Here is a 22,318-nt window from a genome sequence, read left to right as displayed (position 1 = left end):
ACCATGTCCCTTTGGTGTGAGGGCACACTCCACCTGGAGTGTGGCCTCCTCTTGGGCTCTAGAGCATGGCACCTCACTAACAGACATCTGCGGAGCTGCAGGCTGGGCGACACCCAACACATTCGCGAGACTCTATAATCTCCGAGTGGAGCCAGTGTCCTCTCATGTACTCGCCCCCCATGGCCAGTCATAGGACCCTCCTGTTTCATCGCTTGCTCGCCATTCCACTCCTCAGACTGGATACGTGTGATATTCTCCTCAGCCCTGAGTTCCTCCAGCGCTGTTGACGTCAATGCCAGAGTTATGACTGCGGCAGCTTTAGTGTTGACTAGGTGCCTCCATATGTCTTCACCCCTTTGGGGACCCCCACGTGTGTATTTCCACTGTAAGCCGAGCGTGTGTCTTTCCCTTGGTAAGCCACCTTGGCTCCCCTGGGGTTGAAAGATTCCACCCTGCGGGTCGGATACCACAGTGTTTTCCATATGCATCCCGCTCGCGGGTCATACTGTATGTGTATTCTGTAAGTCCTCCCTTCGGGCAGGCATTGTTTGCATATATCCACTGAGATATGCTTCCCAGTGGACCTTGGTATTCCTGTGTTAAGTAGGAGTCCTTCGTCCATGCTAGTCTCACGACAGGGGGCTCAGACTTACGCAGGGCACTGGAAGACAGCCGAGGTTAGACTGGGAACCCCATTCATCAGTCACTGACATAACTCGAAGTGACTGAACGAAGGGGAACGTTTCGGTTACGTATGTAACCCTCGAGGAACGGAGACATCATCATTTTCAAATACCTCAGTTTTCACAGTCCACACTACAATATGAAAACTATTTTTTCAAAATTATCCACTTGGGAAAGCATTTCTTCAATCTTCAACTTTCGTCTCAGTGTGGACGGAAGGCCAAAATGGAGAGAAAAAGATGAGTTTTCAAACGAAAACTTAGTGTGGACAAGGCCTTAGTCAACTAGACAATCATAATGACTAATCCTAAAGTAGTACATTAATGGGACAATAAAAAATGTGGCCATGCCGTTATGTTATCATAGAGGGAACAGAGCTGTCATAATCAGGGTACATCCTGATATTTTTCTATTTTCAACTGATGGCAGGAAGGAGAATACAGTACTGTCTGTCAGGGCACCATGTGTATCCTAATTACACAGCGCTACAGAAGAATCTGTTCTGCTTAATTAACACGCTTTGTTTAGCAGGCACTGTCTGTTCTCCAGTTGTTTCAGATATCAAAGATTATTTAGTAGATTGTACTTTTGCACTTATTTTAATATTGTAATATTTTAATAGTGCTATGTCATCACCATTCTGTGAGAAATCTTTATTTACGATGCTCATTATGTTTATTCTGGGCAACCTGAATATTAAGTGCTTATAATGCCCTCACATATCATGGGAAAAACAAAGAGGGGGCATATTTTTTCTCCCTGCCGCTTGGGAGGGTGTGGTGGGGAACTATCCCAAATGAAAATCTCACACCTTTTAAATTGTGCAAGTTGTAATTGTCATGGAACTGAAAATCAGTACATTTGCTAGTAAGATGGACATCCAGAGGAGTAGACTTTGTCCAGTCTGACAAAGTCATGCTGAAAAGAGCAAGAGCACAGAATCTGTCCTCAAGAGCCGATTCATTAACATCCAAATAATTAAATGGATAATGGCACTTAAGTAACTTTTTTTCTGATATAATGAAATGCTTTTGTTGTAAAATCATCTTTTCTTTTAATAGCTTAGGACATTATTGGGTGGTTTCTTCAACTGTGTGCACTTTATCCCAAGGGTTTTATTAAGACTTAACAGATTTCATTTGACTTTTTTTTTCCTGATCTGAAAACTATATGAAAAACCATCACAAAAATACTAATTGTTACATTAAAAAAGAAAAGAATAAATACAGAAAAACCATCTCTGTATTCTGTGAATTATAGCAATTTTTACTGAAATTATGGCAGTTATGTTTTATCTTTTGTCGTCACATTTCCTCTGCAACAAATGTATATATTTATAATATAGAACATCATATAATTTAATGTCATTAAACTGTGATTCATGTTTTCACTTTGAATGTGCAATAAGTTCATATAATATTTTAAGTTAATCCCTTTTATAGTGTTTTTATGAAGTCTTACCTTCTATAAATCACATCTCCTGACAGAAAGCTTTTCTAAACACAAAAGTGACTAGAAAGGTGACATAAATTATTGCCGAAGGAACAAGAAGCCCAGACAAAACCAATCAATTACCTGACCAATTCCATTTAGCAATTAGGAGCAGAGCACTGGCACTTGTTTGCCTCAAAAGGCAACAAGAGAATTGCTTCATTACAGTAAATGAGTTTTTTATGTAAAATAAAAGATTCCTCGATGGAATGAGATCTTATTGTACTTTCAAATGCGTCAAGACACTCTCGCCTTAACAACCAGGCTGTTTTCCCCCCTCACTCATTATTGGTTGACTTGCCGTGTTTTTTAGCAAGTGCCCCCACCTCCCCTCGAGAAATGATGAGCTTGAAGGAAAGGAAGATAGACTATGAGACTACTGGAACCAATTCTGGTTACCATGGAAACAAAGGCGAGCACACCTCCAGAAAAGATGCGATGGCAGGTAAGGCCGCAGTTCAGAGTCCTCATGCGGAAATTTAAAACTTCCATATAACTGCCATCAAATGACTGACAGAGTCGACAATGATTTTCAGGCAAACCGTCAAATATACCATAAACAAAGGCAGTGAATTACACCTGAGTGCTGTAATTAGTATCAGTAACATTGTAACACTTTTATTTCACAGAAAGATGTATAATATCTGACCCAATGCATCTTGGTGTGAAGTCCTTTACCTCAACAAAAGTCATGAACTGTAATTCTGCTCGGCTGTTTCAGGCAGGATGTTTGCTGTACCTGTAGAAAAAGTCAAAGTACCTGCTAGTCCTCTGAGAATCTTTATAATTCACTGTCTCCCCAGCTCAAATCTCAAGTGGAACATCTACACTGTTCAGAGGTGCTTACATGTCTCCTGGTGATGACATCAAACATAACCAGGTGAGGTCACCATAGATCACGCAGCGTTGTAATGTGTAGCTCATACTGATGTTTTGGTAATACTTTGCAATAAGGTCTCATTACTTAACGTTAGTTAAAGGTGTGGTTCAGAATTTTGGACATCGGACCTCATTTCCAAGTTAGCCTGGGTGTTATTTATAAGTGGAGACAGTTTTTAAAAATTGTCATCCAGTCCTTCCAGCTGCATAGTTCGCTGGTGCTAGGCTAGCGCGAGTCAACGGTATCTGCTAGCCTGTCATTAAAAACAGTTTTACCCACTCCACAGTACACCAAAAGTAAATAAATTATAACGCCAGACTATCGATGTAAATGTCTGTTGAGAGAATAATGTTAGAAATCAAACTACCCTTTCATCGCATTGCAATAGTTATACATTGTTCCCTGTGTTTATTAGCACAGTCTACAGCAGCGGCAGAATGATATTAAGTTACCTAGGCAACCGAGAGAGCCGGTCCCCATGACAATCACGAAAGTGTATTTACCTGCCACTGACACTCGTCACTACAGAAGCAGAGTATATCACCATGTTGCCAATTCCTTCGTTTACAATCGAATGTTTCAATATCATTGTTCAAGGCTACTACTAGCTAGCTAGACGTCCCGACTATATATAGTGCGCTTCTGTTCTGTGCTTTCTTTTCGGCGCAGTACCACTAACCGGAGCAAAGTAAAATTCCGCCGCTGCTGAGAAACTAGTTCCTGTAAATGTAATGCGATCATTGAGATGCAAGAGTAGTTTGATTTCTAATATTATTCTCTCAACAGACATTTACACCGATAGTCTGGCGTTATAATTTATTTGCTTTTGGTGTACTGTGGAGTGGGTAAAACTGTATTAAATGACGGGCTAGCAGATACCGTTGACTCGCGCTAGCCTAGCACCGGCGAACTATGCAACTGGAAGGACTGAATGAAAATTTTTGAAAACTGTCTCCACTGATAAATAACACCCAGGTAACCTGGAAATGAGGTCCGATGACCAAAATCCTGAACCAACCCTTTAATGTATTAACTAACATTAACCAAAATGACCAATACGATTCTTACAGTTGTATTTTTACTAACTAATGTTAGCAAAGATGAATAAAATCTTTGCTAACATTAGTTAGTAAAAATACAACTGTTCATTGTTTATGTAAGCTCAGGTCCATTAAATAATATGAACAGATACAACTTTTGATTTTAATGTATTAGTAAATATTGAAATTAACATTAACTAAGATAACATAATAAATGCTTTAAACGTATTGTTAGTTCATGTTAACTGATATGTAGTTAACTAATGTAAAGAAACTGAAACTTATTGTAATGTTTTACTAATATTTTCACGTAAAAAAAGAGGGTTATATATATATATATATATACATATATGTTTTAATTACTATATAATAATATTAAAATAAAATAGATCTATATATATAGCCAGCTAATATGATTTTTTTCAGTTCCTTTTTGGTGTGAATGAAGTACTTGAGTCTTTTTGATTGCATTGTGGGGGTACCGAAGACACAAAAAAGAATGTTGGGAAACACTGGTTAAGATTAAGCACCTTTTATATAACATAAATGTGTTGCTTTTTATCTTTATTACACAGAAGCGAGGAATGTTCTTGATTTGAATTGTAAATTAGATTCTTAGTTTCGGAACTACCGCATAACACATTTATGTCACTTCCCAAAACAGCCTTTACGCTCTCATTATTTCTGTCAGGTCTCTGCTCAAGGCAACCCTCCAGAGGCCTACCCTCCCTTCCAGACTCCCCCAGGAGCCAACTTCGAGGAGCCATACTACGAGGACCAAGCGCATAAACGCCCCCAACCTGCAGCCGACGGCACCATGCACCTGGGACTGAAGTCCACGGGGAACTACGTGGACTTTTATTCGGCATCCCGCCCGTACAGTGAACTCAACTACGAGACGAGCCACTACCCTGCCTCGCCAGACTCGTGGGTGTAGAGGCACAGAGGCAGGCTGGAGGCTGGTCTATGAACATCATACACAGAGACCAGCCCAGCATGTGCATGAACACTAGTAGACATCTCACACACGTAAACCTTCAGTTCGGTTCACTGCTCGCACCACAGTGGGCTGCCACTCGGCCAGTGAGCGAGGTTAGGAAAGTGCTTGACGAGAGAGGATTTCAGAGAAGAAGCTCAAGGAATGCGTTTTACCGAGCGGACCACTTGAACTTTGGTGTTTTTCGAAGCAGTGGAGGGAATCGAAATGTAAACGGGAAAGTGGAAAATACTGTATGTGGCGCAGAGATGGGACAGTTACGTGAAGCACAAGAAATCGACATTCGACACAAGCTAAGGAAGTAGTTTTCACTAATTTTTTTGGACATTTCTTTATGTTAAACCATGCTTTCATGGAGTGCTCTGTTACACTCTTAGCCTTTGTATATTTTATTTTGTTTCTTTTTATTATTTGCTTGTTTTTGTACCTCCTTTTTAACTTCTAAAGTCTGGTGTAAAGTACTTGTTGTATATTACAGATGTAGATACAAGGTGCATTGTGTATATTACGCAAAGACTACTGTGTCCTCCCATGTGGCTCAATATATCATTTTATTTTCCTGTATTTTAAAAGAGAGAGGAAAATACACTCACTGAACTCCAGCGTCCTGTTCTATGGGTAAGAAAAGCATATAATTCAGAGGTGTCGTTTGCTCTAATGTGTTTTTTCCCCGTTTGTCTATGAGGAAACTACTAATAACTGACAACAGAGCATCACTGCCTGCACAGGGTTTCCACCAATAACAAGAACATTTTCAGGCCTATCTGTCAGTTTGTTTTCTTTTTTCCACAACTGTACTGACATGAAGACTGGTCATTCCACAAGCCGTCGAGTGATCTGTGCTAAGTTATGTGCCAAATGTGGTAATCCCTGACCCAAGGGGTGCTGTAGATCTGCCGTTTAAGTTACATTTAACGATAAGTCACTGGTTCTATCGACGCCTGTTTGTAAATGCTTTCTTTTTTTAAAAATGTGTTTCAACAGCATTCACACTGTAACGAAAAACGGAGGGACACGGTCTTTGACAGCTACTTCCCCTCCAAAGATGTACAATTAGTTGACTCTGTGTTGTAAAATAGACATTTGCAAAATCTGCTTTTTTTCTTCCAGAAAAATCAGTGGTTCTTAAGCTCATCGTAGACATATCTGTCAATAGAATATGGATATATATTATATAAATACAAAATATATATATACTTTTTATGTGCAGATGTGGATGTCACATAACGCAGAAACATTGCAAAGAAAAAAATGCTAGTTAAAAAAAAGCATAGGGTTTTGTTCACCTTAATTTCTAACCAGATGTTGACCTCCTGTTGTCATGTTGTTGCTGTTTCAAAGAGGTGAGACCAGGGCTAAGTGAGGGCAGATGTGAGAAAGCTTCTCGTATTGACTTGAAAAGGTGCTAAAACAATGCTCTAACATCTTTTGGCCTATGTCGCTACCTTTTTTTAATGCCTTTTGAATGTTTCATGTCCTTAGTAAAATGGATGCCACTAAAATGAATAGCTTTGATCTAGAAGGAGAGCTGTGCGTATAGACACGCCTCTTGATTTTCATTTTTTTTCTCTCTTAGGTAATTGCCTATACCTAATCTCAGGTCATCTTATTGCAGGAGAAGATGGGTGAGCATTCCTCTATTGACTGAACGGAGAACAAAGAATGACACTACCCTATAATTTTTTTTGTAATTTTTCCAACCTTAAACTTCAAATCTGGTGGATTTAAGGAAGGTATGAAGCAAGCCCTGGTCTTCCCTTCAAGTCAATTTACACTTAGAGGTAATTGTCAGATGCAAGGATTGAGGATGATCCCCAAACTCACATATCTTCAGCACCATCGATAGTGAACGTCTGAGAACAAGCAAAATATCTGTGAAAAAGTAGACATATCAGACAACCTGTATTGAAGATGTAAGTAAAACTTTTTTTCTGTTGCTAGACAAAGTGTTTGAGAGAATTGTGAACCTTTTTAATGCCAGGTTGCAACTGCTATATAAACTAATGGAGAATCACTGTTTTGTGATTTATTTCGTTCTGTGTCTGAGTTATTTCCATCCTATATTGAGGTTTTCATAGGGCAGATTGACATTGGCATGCACTTTATTGCCAAATTCGTTTTAAAATACACTTGTAATACATCCAAACCACTTTTTATCTAGAATGATGCTTTCAACACTTTAACAGCACTGATTTTTCCATGTATTTTGTAGGCTATTGAGTTAGTCAACAGCATTTATTGTGTTCCAGACATCAGCACTAACACATAAGAGATTTCTGTTACCTTGTACAGGCGTGACTTTTCAATTTATTGTATTTTTGATAGAATTCCTAGATAGCTATCAGACGCCAGGCGGGCAAGCTGCGAGCTCCTGATAGGGTTTCATCACGACTGTTTCATTACCATTTTCCCCACAGAGAGGCATTTTGACATTGACGGGGTATGTGCTCCTCACTTTGTCCTGCAGAACCAGTCTGCAGTATAAAAAAGTGTGGCAGGTGCTAAACGACATCTCATGCCTACATCTCTGAAACACCAAGCCCTTCACGTCCATTCATTTCAATTTCATCAATGCCAATTAGTATTAATCCATCTACAGTTCAATGTGAAGCATAAAAATGTGGTGATACTGTGAACTGAGTGTTAAATTTTATTGCTAATGTAAGTGTGTAAGAATGTGTCGTTAGATACGAATATTAAAGAAATGCATTTTGAGAGCTGAAATGGCTCTCAATGTCTGGATTGTGTGTTTTGAGAACATGAAGCCTTACGTTGACTGACTAGAATGTAGGCCTAATACTGACCCCTATTGGAAGTTTACTTACACTGCATTGCTAGTAAAGGTGCACCCCTTGTAACTTTGACTGCTTTGTTTTGTTATTAAAGGATTTCAACGCTATAGTTTGACATCTTTATCACTGAAATGTCTATAGGAAACATTACCTGATTACAAACATTAGCCTATATTTCAAATCTTCACCAATATGTGACTACGTAGCTCTCTCTAGCAGTGTCTATTTGAGCTGACTTAAATATGTTTCTCTTTAGAAACTGAAAATGCCCCCAGTTTTTTTATTTAAACGGTTTACCATTTTTATCATTACTTTTGAATAATTTAATTATCAAATTCATTTGTCACCCAGTTTGAACACAAGGGGTGCTCACTGCAAAGCCAAATGACTTCCAACCTAAATCAGGTTTAGGGAGGGATAGGGTATGGTATGGCTGGATGTCAAGCTACATCCATAGACCTAATTCACAGCAGCGGCATCTTTCATTTTTAACGGTAATGAAAGTGATGCTGTGAGGGATAGACATACATCTCTTCAGTGGGTTGTACTGTTATTTAGTAACTTAGTTTATCGGCTTTTCAAATGTTCTGCTGATGAAACACAGCAAAAATATTTTTCCATGAAATTTCAGTGGACAAAAAAACTCGACAAGGCATGAGCTGTGGAAAATTATAATGAGCTTTATACACCTGTCAAGAATGCGTTCTGTGTCATCAAAGTAAAACTGGACTAACTCTAAAAGAAAAACTCTTATGAGAAGAGAGCTTTTCCAGGTTTAAAGACATTAAGGCCAGTTCCAGGGGAGCCATAGTGTTTCCTGGGGCCCCTGGATAAATTTGTAATCCGGGCCCCAAGGCCCAAACCCCCAATTATCTTATCTTTTTTGCCACATAACAGTCATTATCTATAAGCATAGCAATTAATGCATATTCAATAAGAGACAATAAAGAACTAAATTTGAAAGTTTATTAAATTAGTAAATTATGCATTTATAACTATATACAAATAATTACATGCTGCAGTACAACACCATTATACTATCTCATACACAGATACTATTTAAACTCTGTCTGGATGTTTTACAAGCTGTTTTATAAAAAAAAAAAAAAGCTGTCAACTTGCAATTTCTTTTTCCCCAAGTGCCAAGCGACGTGTTTTTCTCACAGCAAAAAAACTTTGATCGGATCTTTGAAATCAAGCCGTCTTTCTAAATCGTGTTCAATAGACAGCATGGCCAGACCATTTAGTCTTTCCTGAGACATTGTTGATCTGAGGTAGTTCTTTACCCGATTACGTTTACTGAAGGCTTTCTCTCCACTTGCAACGTTCACCGGCAGTGCAAAATATGCTCAAGGCAATGCACACTTAAAAAAAAAATCTGGAGCTGTATCTTGTAGATTTAATTCAAATGTTATCATTATTGTTATACTTATTATTATAACCTGCCGACCTAGTCAGGGTAGCTATAGCGCACTTTTTACTGACAGGAACGAAATCTGTTCTGTGAGGAATAGAATACAGTGCATTCAATGGATTTTACTGCTGTTTAACAACATTTATCAGCTGTCTAAAAAGTCTTTCTGAAAAAAATAAAACACTAAGTTACATAAAACAGTTTTAAAAGTTGCGAACTTGCGAGTTGCGAAAATTACCTGATCTATGACCTTAAAGGGATACTCCACTTTTTTTGGAAATAGGCTCATTTTACAACTCCCCCAAAGTTAAAGTGTTGAGTTTTACCGTTTTTGAATCCATTCAGCCGATCTCCGGTTCTGGCGGTACCACTTTTAGCATAGCTTAGCATACATCATTGAAGTGGACAAGACCATTAGCATTTCTCAAAAAAAGTGACCAAAGAGTTTCGATATTTTTCCTATTTAAAACTTGACTCTTCTGTAGTTACATCGTGCACTAAGACCGACGGAAAATGTAAAGTTGCGATTTTCTAGGCTGATATGGCTGGGAACTATACTCTCATTCCTGCGTAATAATCAAGAAACTTTACTGCCGTACCACGAGTGCAGCTGGCGTAATGATATGACGCAGCACCTGAAAAAAAGGCTACCTTCCGTCAACATAACCAACGTGACAACCTGCTTGCGCAGGGAGCGTTCCTTGTAGCATCGAGACATTTGTGACAGATGATTCAGAGGACATATACTACAAGGAACGCTCCCTGCGCAAGCAGGTTGTCACGTTGGTTATGTTGACGGAAGGAAGCCTTTTTTCAGGTGCTGCGTCATATCATTACGCCAGCTGCACTCGTGGTACGGCAGTAAAGTTTCTTGATTATTACGCAGGAATGAGAGTATAGTTCCCAGCCATATCAGCCTAGAAAATCGCAACTTTACATTTTCCGTCGGTCTTAGTGCACGATGTAACTACAGAAGAGTCAAGTTTTAAATAGGAAAAATATCGAAACTCTTTGGTCATTTTTTTTTTGAGAAATGCTAATGGTCTTGTCCACTTCAATGATGTATGCTAAGCTATGCTAAAAGTGGTACCGCCAGATCAGGAGATCGGCTGAATGGATTCAAAAACGGTAAAACTCAACACTTTAACTCTGGGGAGTTGTAAAATGAGCCTATTTCCAAAAAAATTGGAGTATCCCTTTAAAGGGTTAGTTCACCCAAAAATGAAAATTCTGTCAGTATTTCACCCTCATGTTGTTCCAACCCCGACCCCGTAAGACCTTCGTTCATCTTCGGAACACGAATTAAGATATTTTTGATGAAATCTGAGAGCTGGATCACTCCTCCATAGGAATCTTGCCAGCCCCGAAAAGTTATTAAAGACATCATTATAGTCCAAGTGACTACAGTGGCTCAATCTTGAGTTTATCAAGCGACGAGAATACTTTTTGTTCGCAAAAACAAACAAAAATAACGTTGAATAGTTGAAAAAAATTCAACTATTCATTTCCTTCTCTGTGGGCCAGTTCACTAGTATAACAGCAAGCGGTTACACTTTATTTTAAGTTGTCATTGTTACAGTGTAATTATATATTTAAGTACTGAGTAATATAAAGCAACTACATGTACTTAATATAGGATTAGAGTAGGATTAGGATTTGGTTGAGGGTTACTTGCATGTATTTATGCATAATTTACTGTTATTACTATGGTAAGTACATGTAACATATGTAAAAAGGACACTGTAAAATAAAGTGTTACCCAGCAAGCTTCTGTTGTTGTACGTCACAGGAATCACACACATGACCAGCGTCGGCCAACAGTGAGCCTACGTGTGACGTTAGGGTGGCCATACATCCGGATTTTGGCCGGACAGTCCGGATTTTAAGCTCCCTGTCCGGCGTACGGCGCAGCCTCAAGCCGGACACTCATTTTTCCTCCTTTTTGGAGTTGCGCTGAATTGTTTAAAAAAAATTAACCTATAAAAATCCCGCATATTGATAGCGGCTCCCTGATGCCTGTAAATTAGTTCAAATCTCCTGGAATCTAAAGCCGCGCATGCAAGACAGAACATAGCCTACTGTATGTGCTTCAAACCATGTAGCGCGCACGCCAGAGAGGGAGAGAGCGAGAGACCTTGCGTGCTCTCAGCAACCCCCCCACCCCCCGTCAACAAAACCGATCACAAAAATATGTAGTCGTGAAATGACTTCTTGCAGGTTGGGATGTCTGTGTCCTCCTTTTTGGTGTTATGGAAATGGCCACCCTATGTGACGTAGCACTACGCAATCACACTACGTTAACTGACTAGAGGCCCACAGAGAAGGAAATGAATAGTTGAAATAAAGTCGTTATTTTTGTTTGTTTTTGCGAACAAAAAGTATTCTCGTCGCTTGATAAACTTAAGATTGAGCCACTATAGTCACTTGGACTAATTTAACAATGTCTTTAATAACTTTTCGAGGCTGGCAAGTTCCAATCCCTTAGAAGCCTATGGAGGAGTATGGAGGAGTGATCCAGCTCTCATTTTCATCAAAAATAACTTAATTCGTGTTCCAAAGATGAACGAAGGTCTTACGGGGTAAGACAACATGAGGGTGAGTAAATACTAAATGAATTTTCATTTTTGGGTGAACTAACCCTTTAATACAGCGTGTGCCATTTCAAATACTGTATCTATCCTCACAGCCTCCTTATCTGCGTTATATTCAATAGGCCTATGTCGTCTGACCTGACTATGTTCTATTGCATTATTTAGTGTTATAAAAGTCATTGATAAATATGTTGTGTATTGTTTTAGCAGCTGCTTTATATAACACTCCCTTTCATAAATTCAGTCTTTCAGAGCAATATAAAAAAATAGAAATTAGTGTGCCTCAAATTTCAAGTATGAAATGGCTCAAAGATGAACGAAAACAAACTACACATTAATTGTTTGGTCATTTAGTAAATTAGAATGATCACTTAAAAATAACATATCAGACTAAAGATTATAGAAATGAGGAGTGAAGCACATGGCAGTCTAAAAGAGTATAGTGTACGATTTGTACAGCTGACCCTCTCACAGACCACAAGCCTTCACAGAGGAAAAACACCAAAGCATCAAAAGCCACATCACTTTTTCCTCCCGATAGGCAATCTCAACCTATCCATCTGTTCAGCTTTCTTCTTCTCCTCCTTCAGAGCTTTGTACCTCCATTTAGGGATCTGTAGGTGTAATGGGTCTTTTGAAGTCCTGCTAGGCGGACGCTCCGGCATGAATGCAGGGGCAGGAGCTTTACACAGCATGACTTTAGGCACCACTACTCCAGGACGCACACTGCTTCTGCGCATCATGTGTAGGGGCAGCAGGCTACTTCTCCTCAGGGCCATGGTGGAGGCCATCGCTACACTTTGCAATATTTGTGGCTGCAGACTGGCGCGCCGCTCTTGCTTCTTCGGCACCAGCAGGACCCTGGAGTTCTGGAAGAGCCGCTTGTAGATGTTGAGGCGCTCGGGCCCCAGGTTCTTCAGCTCAGCCAGACGCTGTCTGCGGAGGATGTCCTGTACGGCAGGGCGGCGTTTTCCAACACACGGAGGGCTGCCCGGGCACACAGTGTGGCAGGCGGTGGCTATGAGCGGGCTGGCCAGCGCCGTGGTCATGCGCACCATATAGTCCATGACACCTTCGTCTACGGGGTTGGTCTTCATGCTGATGCAGAGCAAGTTACTGACACAGTCTGAGAACTTCCTCAAGCAGGACTTGGGCTCTTTTGATCGAGCCACCAGTTCGCTTAGCGTAGGCCACTCCATGTGATAAGAGTCACAGAACTGTTCAGCACAAGGCTGTTCCATCAGTCGGGACATCTGTTTGGCGGTCTCGTAGCGGCCTGTGAACGTGGCCCATTCATGTGGAGTCAGCTTACGGCCAAAGTCCTTTGCTTCAATGTCTCCTCCTTTATAAAGAAAAATATCAGACAAAGGGAAAATGAATGCCCACATGAAGGAACAAAATGGAAGATTATCATGCATGAACTAAATTAGGAATTCATATTCATTTTTCAGCTGATGATACTGTACCTGTCATCATGAGAGACCGCACGCATTCAGTTCGACCCTGAATGGCCGCTTTCATCATCGCAGTGAAGCCATGACAGTTCCTGCGTTCAGTGTCAAGCCCGGGAAAATAGTTCAGCAGGTAGTTGGTAATCATACTGTGGCCTATAATTCAGAAGAAGATATAGAATACATTTTCGTTTATGCATTTGGCATATGCCTTTATCCAAAGCAACATTTTATGAGTTCATGCATTCTCTGGTAATCAAACCCATGAGCTTGACGTTGCTAGCAACATGCTCTACTTTTTTTTTTTAAACGTGTCCTTCAATGAGGTTTCTAGGTGTCTGCTTACTAGAACAAGTTTATAATATTCTATACAGGGTGCTTAATTCGTTCTGTGTATAGGGGGATTTTTTTTATGTGCATATTCAAAAAACATGCACTCCGGTTAACTCGTATAACTAATAAATCCTGTTTTCTTTTTATGAGCTCCCTCTTGCTCTGGCTGAAAGGGTAACAGTATAGTGAGATGGAAGATATCACTCAAACCTACTCAGATCACATAATTTCATGGAAAATTAATACATTTTGAAGTGGATTAAAAACTTTCATCATAGTTATAAATGAATTTTGAACAATACCATTTCTTGTCTTAGGACAACTTTGATTAACTTTTTTGATCCACTTCAAATATTGACTACTGTAGAAATGCTTACTCTTTCTTTCTGAAGAAATCTGCCAAACATATTATATTTTATCAATATTTGTCTAAATGTGTACGCCTTTGGACTTAAAAGCCTTAATGGAGTTGTTTTGGGCATTCCTGTGATTACAATTAAATGGAAGCAGGTGCAACTGAATAGGTAGGCCTATCTTTTATGTGAAATGGTAAATACTAGTTTGATTCATCATGTTTGATGTGCACTTCTGACACAAATTATCAAACTACTATCACTGTAACATTTTTACTGTAAAACATTAGTCAAATATCGATGTTGGAATCTTAAGTCTTTAAGTAAAGACCACACATTCTCTTCCATCACGCTCATTTTGCGATCTAGTATCTAGTTTTCAGTCAGCTGTTGAAATGGTGTGGTTGTGTGACATCATTCTATGGAGGCTTTAGGGTTTTTTGGCTACCGGACCGACAGTGGAAGCGCAACTTGATTTTGGGCTCGGTGCTTGAGGTCCGAGGCTATTGGCCCTACCCGCACGTTGTTAGCCCTGGTTTGCACGGGCCCGACAGTGGAAAGGCAGCTATTTAGACCCTTTCTTGCAAGCTCACATTTAGATCTGCCTCCATCCAATCAACAACCATCGAATCTCTAACAATCGTTCATCGAAGTTAACAAAGTCTTACAAAAAGGATTTTCAGTAATCTGTTTCACTCGGATGTGCCATTATGCTAAAGAAATAATAATAATAATTCATTACATTTATATAGCGCTTTTCTCAGCACTCAAATCGCTTTTACAGAGAAGGGGGAATCTCCTCAACCGCCACCAGTGTGCAGCATCCACCTGGATGATGTGACGGCAGCCATATTGCGCCAGAAAGCCCACCACACACCAGCTTACTGGTGGAGAGGAGATAGAGTGATGAAGCCAATTAGTATATATAAGGGGATGATTAGGAGGCCATGATGGACAGAGGCCACTGGGCAAATTGGGCCAGGATGCCGGGATTACACCCCTACTCTTTCGAAAAACATCCTGGGATTCTTTGTGACCACAGAGAGTCAGGACCTCGGTTTAACGTCTCATCCGAAGGACGGTGCTATTTGACAGTATAGTGTCCCCGTCACTTTACTGGGGCATTAGGACTCACACAGACCACAGGGTGAGCACCCCCTGCTGGCCTCACTAACACCTCTTCCAGCAGCAACCTGGTTTTCCCAGGAGGTCCAGGTACTAACCAGGCTCAGCCCTGCTTAGCTTCAGTGGGCAACCAATCTTGGGCTACAGGGTGATATGGCTGCTGGTAAAGAAAGGATCTCTCGCTACTTCTGTTCACAGATAAGTGATAATACATTTGCTCTTGTTTTATAAAAACCAAATGAAGGCCCTGGGGGATATACTGAGAGTTATTGATCATAATTTTATTTCTTTTAATAGATGAATTGGTGTCACTTCCCTTACCTGCTTGTGCAGCAGTCATGAGAGCCGTATTCCCTTCATTATCCTGCCAGTTCACGTCCACATGTGGACACTGAGAAAGTGCAATGACCACATCCACGAAGCCCTGGTAACACGCCACTATCAGACCTGTCTGTTAAGCAGTGGATAGGAAAAATATGAGTTATCTCCACAGTCATTTTCCTGAATGTCCATCATTACTGCAGAAGAAGGTGTTTAACGTGCAAACTGCAGAGCCATTGAACCCTGCTATATAGCAGTTCATTTAAGGGCAGGGATTGTTGCAGGGTGAGTTTCCAGATTCATCTCTGGAGGTCAGAGACACAAGGGTTTGGTGGTCTTATTTATGAAGTCCATGAGCTCTTGATCTTTAGTGTCAATTTGTGTTTTGCAGAAGCATAATTAGACTGGCAAGTCTACCCTATACTGTAGGTCAGTCAGTATTACTGCAATGTCACCACTGTGCATTGAAATGTGTATTTTTTTCTGAACCTTCTCCTCATCTTCCATTGGTTGGGCATCAGCCTCACCCAAAGTCAAGATAAACTATGTGCAAGTGTTGCTCAAACAAGCAATGTTTTGAATGCACCACATGAGCCACAGTGTTTACACTTTTCTTGGAAATCTTCTGGGTAATGACTTGTTAATATCTAGAAACAACTAACGAATTAAATAGAAATATTTAAGATTGACGAAAAGTACACATTCAGACTAAAAAACAGTTATCTAAATATGCTATAAATGGAGAATAATTGTTCTTTGTAATGTCTAAAAATTAAGCATAACAAATTGAACAAATGAGCACAGAGACAAATGCAGGGCAGACAAAGGGAGGCCTGCTCCTTGAAGGCAGCATATGTAAAATCACAATAGAATTCAGCAAATATTAAAGGCACAGATGAGTGAGGGTTACGAGGTCAGAGGCATTGCTTGAATAGTACAAGCATCTTCCTTTTCCTGTGTGTCTCCAGATTGTGAGTGATTATAGAGCACTACAGGCAGATGGTAAGCGCCATAAAGACTATTAGCTAAGATTTAGTATGGAGTTTCCTCTGGGCTCAGAGCGCTTGTCTCCTGGCATTTATGGTGCTAAGCTCCAGAATAGCAAGAAACTGAATATGATCAATCCTATAATATAATCGATATGCAGCTAAATTAAAATATATATTTCTATATATAATTTAGAACTAGTTGTCTATCTCTCTTAGCCGTCATTAAGGCTCTTTTGGAAATATATATATTTTTTTAATTTATCTCTTAATATAAAGGTTATTAATAGGCTAACGACCATTATGAGATAGCACCCGGTAGCAATTTCTACCTAGTGGTAGATCCCAATGACACTTCATAGGGATCACATCAGGTTACACAGCACAGTCTTACAGGGAAGCCAAATGTCATGCTGTCGTAAGATGATTGTGAAGAAAAGCCTCTCTAACCTCCTAAAGCTCCCCCTCCCGGGATCAACAGAAGTTCAGCTGTGAAGGGGAATACAAACTCTAAGGTGAAATATAAACTTTAAGCTTTCAAATGTGCATCCCCACAGTCAGCAGGTTTCCTGAACCTAAAATCTCACATTTTTCTGTTTAATTATCAGTGCTGCAAACAGGTTGAACATTGCAGAGACTGATAAACAGGATCATTAACTATTAGCGTTTAATGGTGCTGTTTAACTGTGCTGCACATATAATTTCCCCTGTGCTAATGGTGGTAGAATAAGATTTGTATTAAACAAATGATCAGGGATTGTGTTAGTTGAGAGACATTTACATGCAAATGGTTCGTAGAGTCTTAAAGGAGGACTGCATATCTTTAACTTACACACACACCGTCTGCTGCTTCGGGGAAAACAAGAGCCTTTTTATCTCTGTGTGAGTAACCGTTTGTTTCTGTGCATGTGTAGTTTCTGTTTGCGTTCAGAAACATTGAGTTTTCAAATTGTGTTGTCCAAGTTAAGAGTGAGTCACAGACCAAGCGTACAGTCCTATTCAGCAATGATGAATAGTTAAATAAGATGTTTATGAACAAATTCATTTCAATTCTCGTACCAAGCAGCAAAGTGCACCAGAGTATCTTTTTCAATATGGTCTCAGTAGCAGCAGAAGCACAAAAGAGGGGGGCAATAGGTGATGCTTCATTTATTATGGGTTCTATTTTTAGGAAGACAGACATGTTTAGCAGTAGTCAATGCATTTTGAGTTAAAATGATTCACTGAGGAAAGAAGTCATCTCAATTCTCACATATAATTTACCATGACAATAGGTGGCAAAACAGTCAAATAGCAGTCAAATTTAGACTTTTATGGCCTGCAGACTCCTTTGAGTGGAATTACACTTACATTATAAGGTTTGTGCTTAATGGATAAATTAGGGTTTCTCTGCTCATATGACATGCCGAAAAAATCCCAGTCTACTGTCTAGGCAGAGCCCTGCAGTATTTGGCATCTTGGAGAGCCTTTAAAAAGCTCAGTCATGATTGCGATCTGCTTGGGCAGCATCTCGGACTGCAATTCAAACTCCAATCTGTTCCAGGGCTTAGCTGGCTGGTGCACCTATGAGATTTCAGCTGTAGATCAGTCACAACACAACTGGACTCCAAGTCAAGACATAGATTTGACTTAGAAATGTCATGAATCTACGAAACTGAACACAAAGGTGTTGTTTTAGCTTTATTTATATACTATTACATTTCATTTTAGTTTTAGTAATTTTGCTACTGTATGTGCTTTTTCAGAAACACTTTACAATACGGGTGCACTAATATGCATTAATTCATGTTTAACTAATGCACAGTTAATCATGAGTTAATGTATGATTCATGAAGAACTACACAATTAATTAATTATTACTGCATCAGCAACTAATAAAGAGTCTATATGATTAATAGATTAATACATGAATTGCTATTAATTCAATGTGTCATTGTGTATTAATTCCTTAATACCATATTTTATTAACTAATAGTGTAAATTAATGTGTTAATTACCACAATTAGTCAAAGCTATGCACTTCAGCTACCAGTTGTCTGCTTTAATTAATCATTAGCTAATGATTTGCAAAGGTATCATTATGTTATGACTTTACTTGTTAAGGCACATCATTATTAACTAGTCATTTAGTAATTGTAGTAATTTACACATGTATTTGCACTAACAATGAAGTAATTAATCATGTATTAATGTGTACCTGTATTATCTGGAAGTTGAAATACAAGGCTTTGGCTCATTCTGGTAATTAACATATTAATTAACACTATTAGTAAAAAAAATGATTTATTAGGGAATTAATTCACAATTACATATTTAATTAATAACAATTCATTTATGAACTAATACATTAACCATACAGACTCTTAATCAGTTCCTACTGTGGTAATCATTAATGAATAGCTTAGATAATAATTAGTTACACATTAATTCAGTATTATCTGTGCATTAGCTAAGCATGAATTAATGCTTATTAGTGCACCCATATTGTAAAGTGTTACCGCTTTTTCTTAGTTTTATTTTGTTTTATTTCTGAACTTTTCCATGGACCCCTTAGCACCCTTGTAGCCCCCTGGCTGCCCATTTTTAAACTCCTGGACTTGATAATGACCCATTTATTTACATATTTGACCCTGGATCACAAAACCAGTCACAAGTAGCACGGGTATATTTGTGGCAATAGCCAACAATACATTGTATGGGTCAGAATTATTGATTTTTCTTTTATGCCAAAAATCATTAGGATATAGTAAAGATTGTGTTCCATGAAGATATTTTGTAAATTTCCTATCGTAAATATATAAAACAAATTTTATTTTAAAATATATAAAATTGAATAGACCATAGGCTACATCAACGGAAATGTTATTTATTCAGCTTTCGTGTGATGTATAAATCTCAATTTCAAAAAATTGACCCATGTGACTGGTTTTGTGGTCCAGGGTCACATCTATCGAATAAATGGTGGTTGTCATGTCAGTGAAAACCTAACTATAAAATAATATTTTTAGACTCAATGCAATTCCATCATGCCAAGAAGGCACATGTTTTGCTTACAGCTGCCATCCAAGACAGATTTCTTTTCTTATAGATCCTGCCTTTAATGTTACATATGGATGAAAGCCTCACTTTTTTTGCACAGCATCGATATTTATGGAGGGAAGGAGACAGCTGCCTAAGCTCATTCCCTGAGGAGCACTGTGTGGATCATGTATGTTTAAAGACTCTTTGATATGATAATAGCCTTGCATAAACATGACACTATCATCACCCACATTGTCATAATTGTAAGCTTCTCAGGGCTAAGGGGAGTTAAAGCCCATCTCCCAGTCAAGAATGAAATTCTTTAAACACATAATTTAGCTGAATGGATCCTGGAAAGTAATATGTTCATTATTCCAGTATCAGAAAAAAACAAAGCATGGATGGTAATGATAGTGATTTTCCTACACTGGATGAGCATGTTCCTGCAATTGAATTCTCATAACTGAGAATGTTTCAACTGCATGTGCTGCTAAAATGAAAAAGACTGAAGTTAAACTTAGATATTTTGACTTTTAAGACCACTTAAAAGACAAATGTGAGTCTTAATATTTAGTGACAACTGGTGTTTGATCCTCAGTCTTCTTTGTGAAATTGCAAATAATAAAAGAGCACTACAATATTTAAAGCTGAAATGTGTTATTTTTGTAGAACTATATAAGTAAGCAATTTGTAGCTTGACTTCCCTAGAAAAGTGTAAATGAGGCTTTTAAAAAACAATTTTTAGCACCCCGACCATCAACACTGATTTAACCAATTGCTTGAGTTTGGGGGCGGGCCTCTGTTTGTCCGACCAATGATAGGGGATGGGAGTGTTTGGGAAAGCTGTTTAAAAACAATAATTTCTGTGATGGCATAGAGGCATAGAAATGACACATTTCCCTTTTAAAACATTCAAAGGCTAACTTACTCTGTTATTTTTGTCCACCTCTCGCACCTCCTCCTCCGTCACACCTTGTCTTATCAAGATTTTGACAATGATGGCATTGTTAGTGCAGCATGCTTTGAAGAAGCTGAGTGGCTCAGGGCTCTCAGGACTCAGACATTTTTCGAAGTTGAGCGAATCATCAGGTGGGTAGAAGGAATCGTCCGACATAATGCTCTTGCTATCTGGTAGTTTTGAAAAGTCCAACTCCTCAAATTCTTGGTAGATGTCATCGTCATCATCATCATCATCAGAAAGATGGTGGTCTTCATCATCTGCATGATAAAAGTCCTCTGTTGGCTCCGCAATAGTGGAGCTCTGTATGGAGGACTCCTCATTGTTCCAGCCTCTTGCTTGGTTGACACTGGTGCCATATTGGTGATCTTTGACCGGAAGTACACCTCCTGCAACACCATTCTCAGTTATTAGCACCATTTAACTGTCCGACAGGTGGAACACAAAAACAAAAATCTTGTAGGATCCAGAATGAGACCATCACATAATCAATGGCAATCCTAAACTCCAGTTATTGACACAAGAAATGAAGAACCAGAAGTCATAGACCTTTTAGAATAATCTTTTCCATATCATAACCGTTGCTCTTCAAGAACCAGTTGTACTTATGTCCACCCTTGGTTTCTGATTATAATATACATACCCAAGCTTGTTTTTTTTCACCAAAACTATCCCATTTTTTCTTCACTTGACTTGCTCTGTGAACCAATCTGACTCTTGTTGGAGAATTCACCAATAGCTCAAAGTGAGGATGAATGACTTCCATCGGAAATGCTCTGACTGGGATGGGCACTGTTTCGAGAGAAGGCTCCTAATCGCCTTAGTCTCTTTCTGTCTGTCTCTCTCTAACCCCCCCCTTCCCTTCCCTTCCCTTCCCTTCCTTTCCCTTCAGTTACATGTGCTGAACAGTAATCCTACTGTCCGAGAAATCAATGCAGTACATTTTCCAACTGATGCAGCACAAATTTGCATCAGTTACACAAAACAGTGCACAACACAACTAATGCCTGCTAATGTCCGGAGGACTTTTATATATCTTTTAGGATATGTGTAGTCCTGCTGTGTACCATTATTACTCTTATCGCTTCTATTTTTAGCTGACTTTGATACTCACAAGCACATCCAGAGCGACTTTCCACACTTTGATAGCCTATATTTGACTGTGATCAACTGTCGGCCGCACAAGCCTCCTCATTGGATTAGTGGAAGGTTAATTGGATGCAGCAGAAATAACATTTTGTTGTGGATAAGCTGTTCTCTCATTTGCATTCTAAAAAAAAACAATAACACATAACACATAGTGTCACTGAAGACTGCTGTTTTCTAACTACTCTGTAAAAAATTATATGTTCAATAAGTTATGACACCATATTTTTATGCACTGCTTTAACTCGTCAAAATAAGTAAAAAAAATTGTTGAATCTTGCATAACAAAACAAAAAAGTTGAAAATTGCTTAAAGGTGCCGTGTGTCAGAATTGAGTTAAAAATATACAAAAAATTAGTTACACGGATCAAAAGAATGAGAAGAAATAAGGGCGATGATGTCATTAAAAAAATGAAAAGTTATAGTGTTGCAGAGATATCAACCTGAATTAGCATGCTAGATTACTAGCCCCGGCCCGACAGATGTCATAATACCAGTTTCGGCCATGGGAGGCGGTATGCGGGCAACACCAGCCAAACTGCAATACACGAATAAGTCGCACGGCTTGTGGGCGTGTTTGAACCTGATGTCAATCGTGTGGAAAGTACACCCCACTACTACAGTTCAGTTCAGGGAAGAGAGCGGAAGAATGGCCGAAGCCCTTGGCAAGAGACCCTTACCACAACCACCCGCTGCAGGGGAAAAAAACGCGCTCGGAATCACAAATAAAATCGG

At 39.2% G+C, this 22,318-nt stretch overlaps 2 protein-coding genes across 9 annotated transcripts in view; one reads left to right on the top strand and one right to left on the bottom strand.

The window, feature by feature from the left end:
* ctnnd2b (catenin (cadherin-associated protein), delta 2b) overlaps positions 1-7,106 on the top strand; it is a 115,310-nt gene extending 108,204 nt beyond the window's left edge. For 5 of the 7 annotated variants that reach the window (XM_077229884.1, XM_077229922.1, XM_077229914.1 and 2 more), the window contains 4 exons: positions 2,489-2,620; positions 2,979-3,055; positions 4,787-5,710; positions 6,669-7,106. In XM_077229884.1, the coding sequence (XP_077085999.1) occupies positions 2,489-2,620; positions 2,979-3,055; positions 4,787-5,032 (455 nt within the window). In that variant the 3' untranslated portion in view covers positions 5,033-5,710; positions 6,669-7,106. Of the gene's footprint in view, positions 1-2,488; positions 2,621-2,978; positions 3,056-4,786; positions 5,711-6,668 lie in introns of those variants that run through there. The other 2 variants (XM_077229901.1, XM_077229906.1) reach the window with 2 other exon arrangements.
* Positions 7,107-11,990: 4,884 nt separating this feature from the next.
* Positions 11,991-21,286, bottom strand: ankrd33bb (ankyrin repeat domain 33Bb). Of its 2 annotated transcripts, XM_077229706.1 has the most exons (5): positions 21,077-21,286; positions 20,408-20,823; positions 15,473-15,602; positions 13,356-13,496; positions 11,991-13,231 (listed from the first exon to the last, which is right to left on the bottom strand). In XM_077229706.1, exons 1-5 carry the CDS (start codon positions 21,201-21,203, stop codon positions 12,411-12,413), a joined length of 1,635 nt encoding a protein of 544 aa, XP_077085821.1. In that variant the 5' UTR covers positions 21,204-21,286; the 3' UTR covers positions 11,991-12,410. The 2 variants fall into 2 exon arrangements, with proteins under 2 accessions (XP_077085821.1, XP_077085828.1); XM_077229713.1 differs by having other exon boundaries at positions 20,408-21,212.
* Between the last annotated feature and the right edge of the window lie 1,032 nt (positions 21,287-22,318).

Source organism: Siphateles boraxobius, unplaced genomic scaffold (assembly GCF_051911475.1).
Source record: "Siphateles boraxobius isolate OS27281-9 unplaced genomic scaffold, OSU_SipBor_1 1, whole genome shotgun sequence".
Classification (NCBI taxonomy): domain Eukaryota; kingdom Metazoa; phylum Chordata; class Actinopteri; order Cypriniformes; family Leuciscidae; genus Siphateles; species Siphateles boraxobius.
Note: the sequence above shows the minus strand (reverse complement) of the source record. Positions and strands in the feature narration are given on the sequence as shown.

Bases quoted from the DNA above. Each gene is read 5' to 3' on its own strand.
- ankrd33bb (XM_077229706.1), bottom strand. From the start codon at position 21,203: ATGGAAGTCATTCATCCTCACTTTGAGCTATTGGTGAATTCTCCAACA. The intron at 15,603-20,407 runs GTAAGTTAGCCT...ACTGCTTAACAG, and splicing joins AGGTGGACAAAAATAACAGA to ACAGGTCTGATAGTGGCGTG. The intron at 13,232-13,355 runs GTACAGTATCAT...TTCTTTATAAAG, and splicing joins GCGGTCTCTCATGATGACAG to GAGGAGACATTGAAGCAAAG.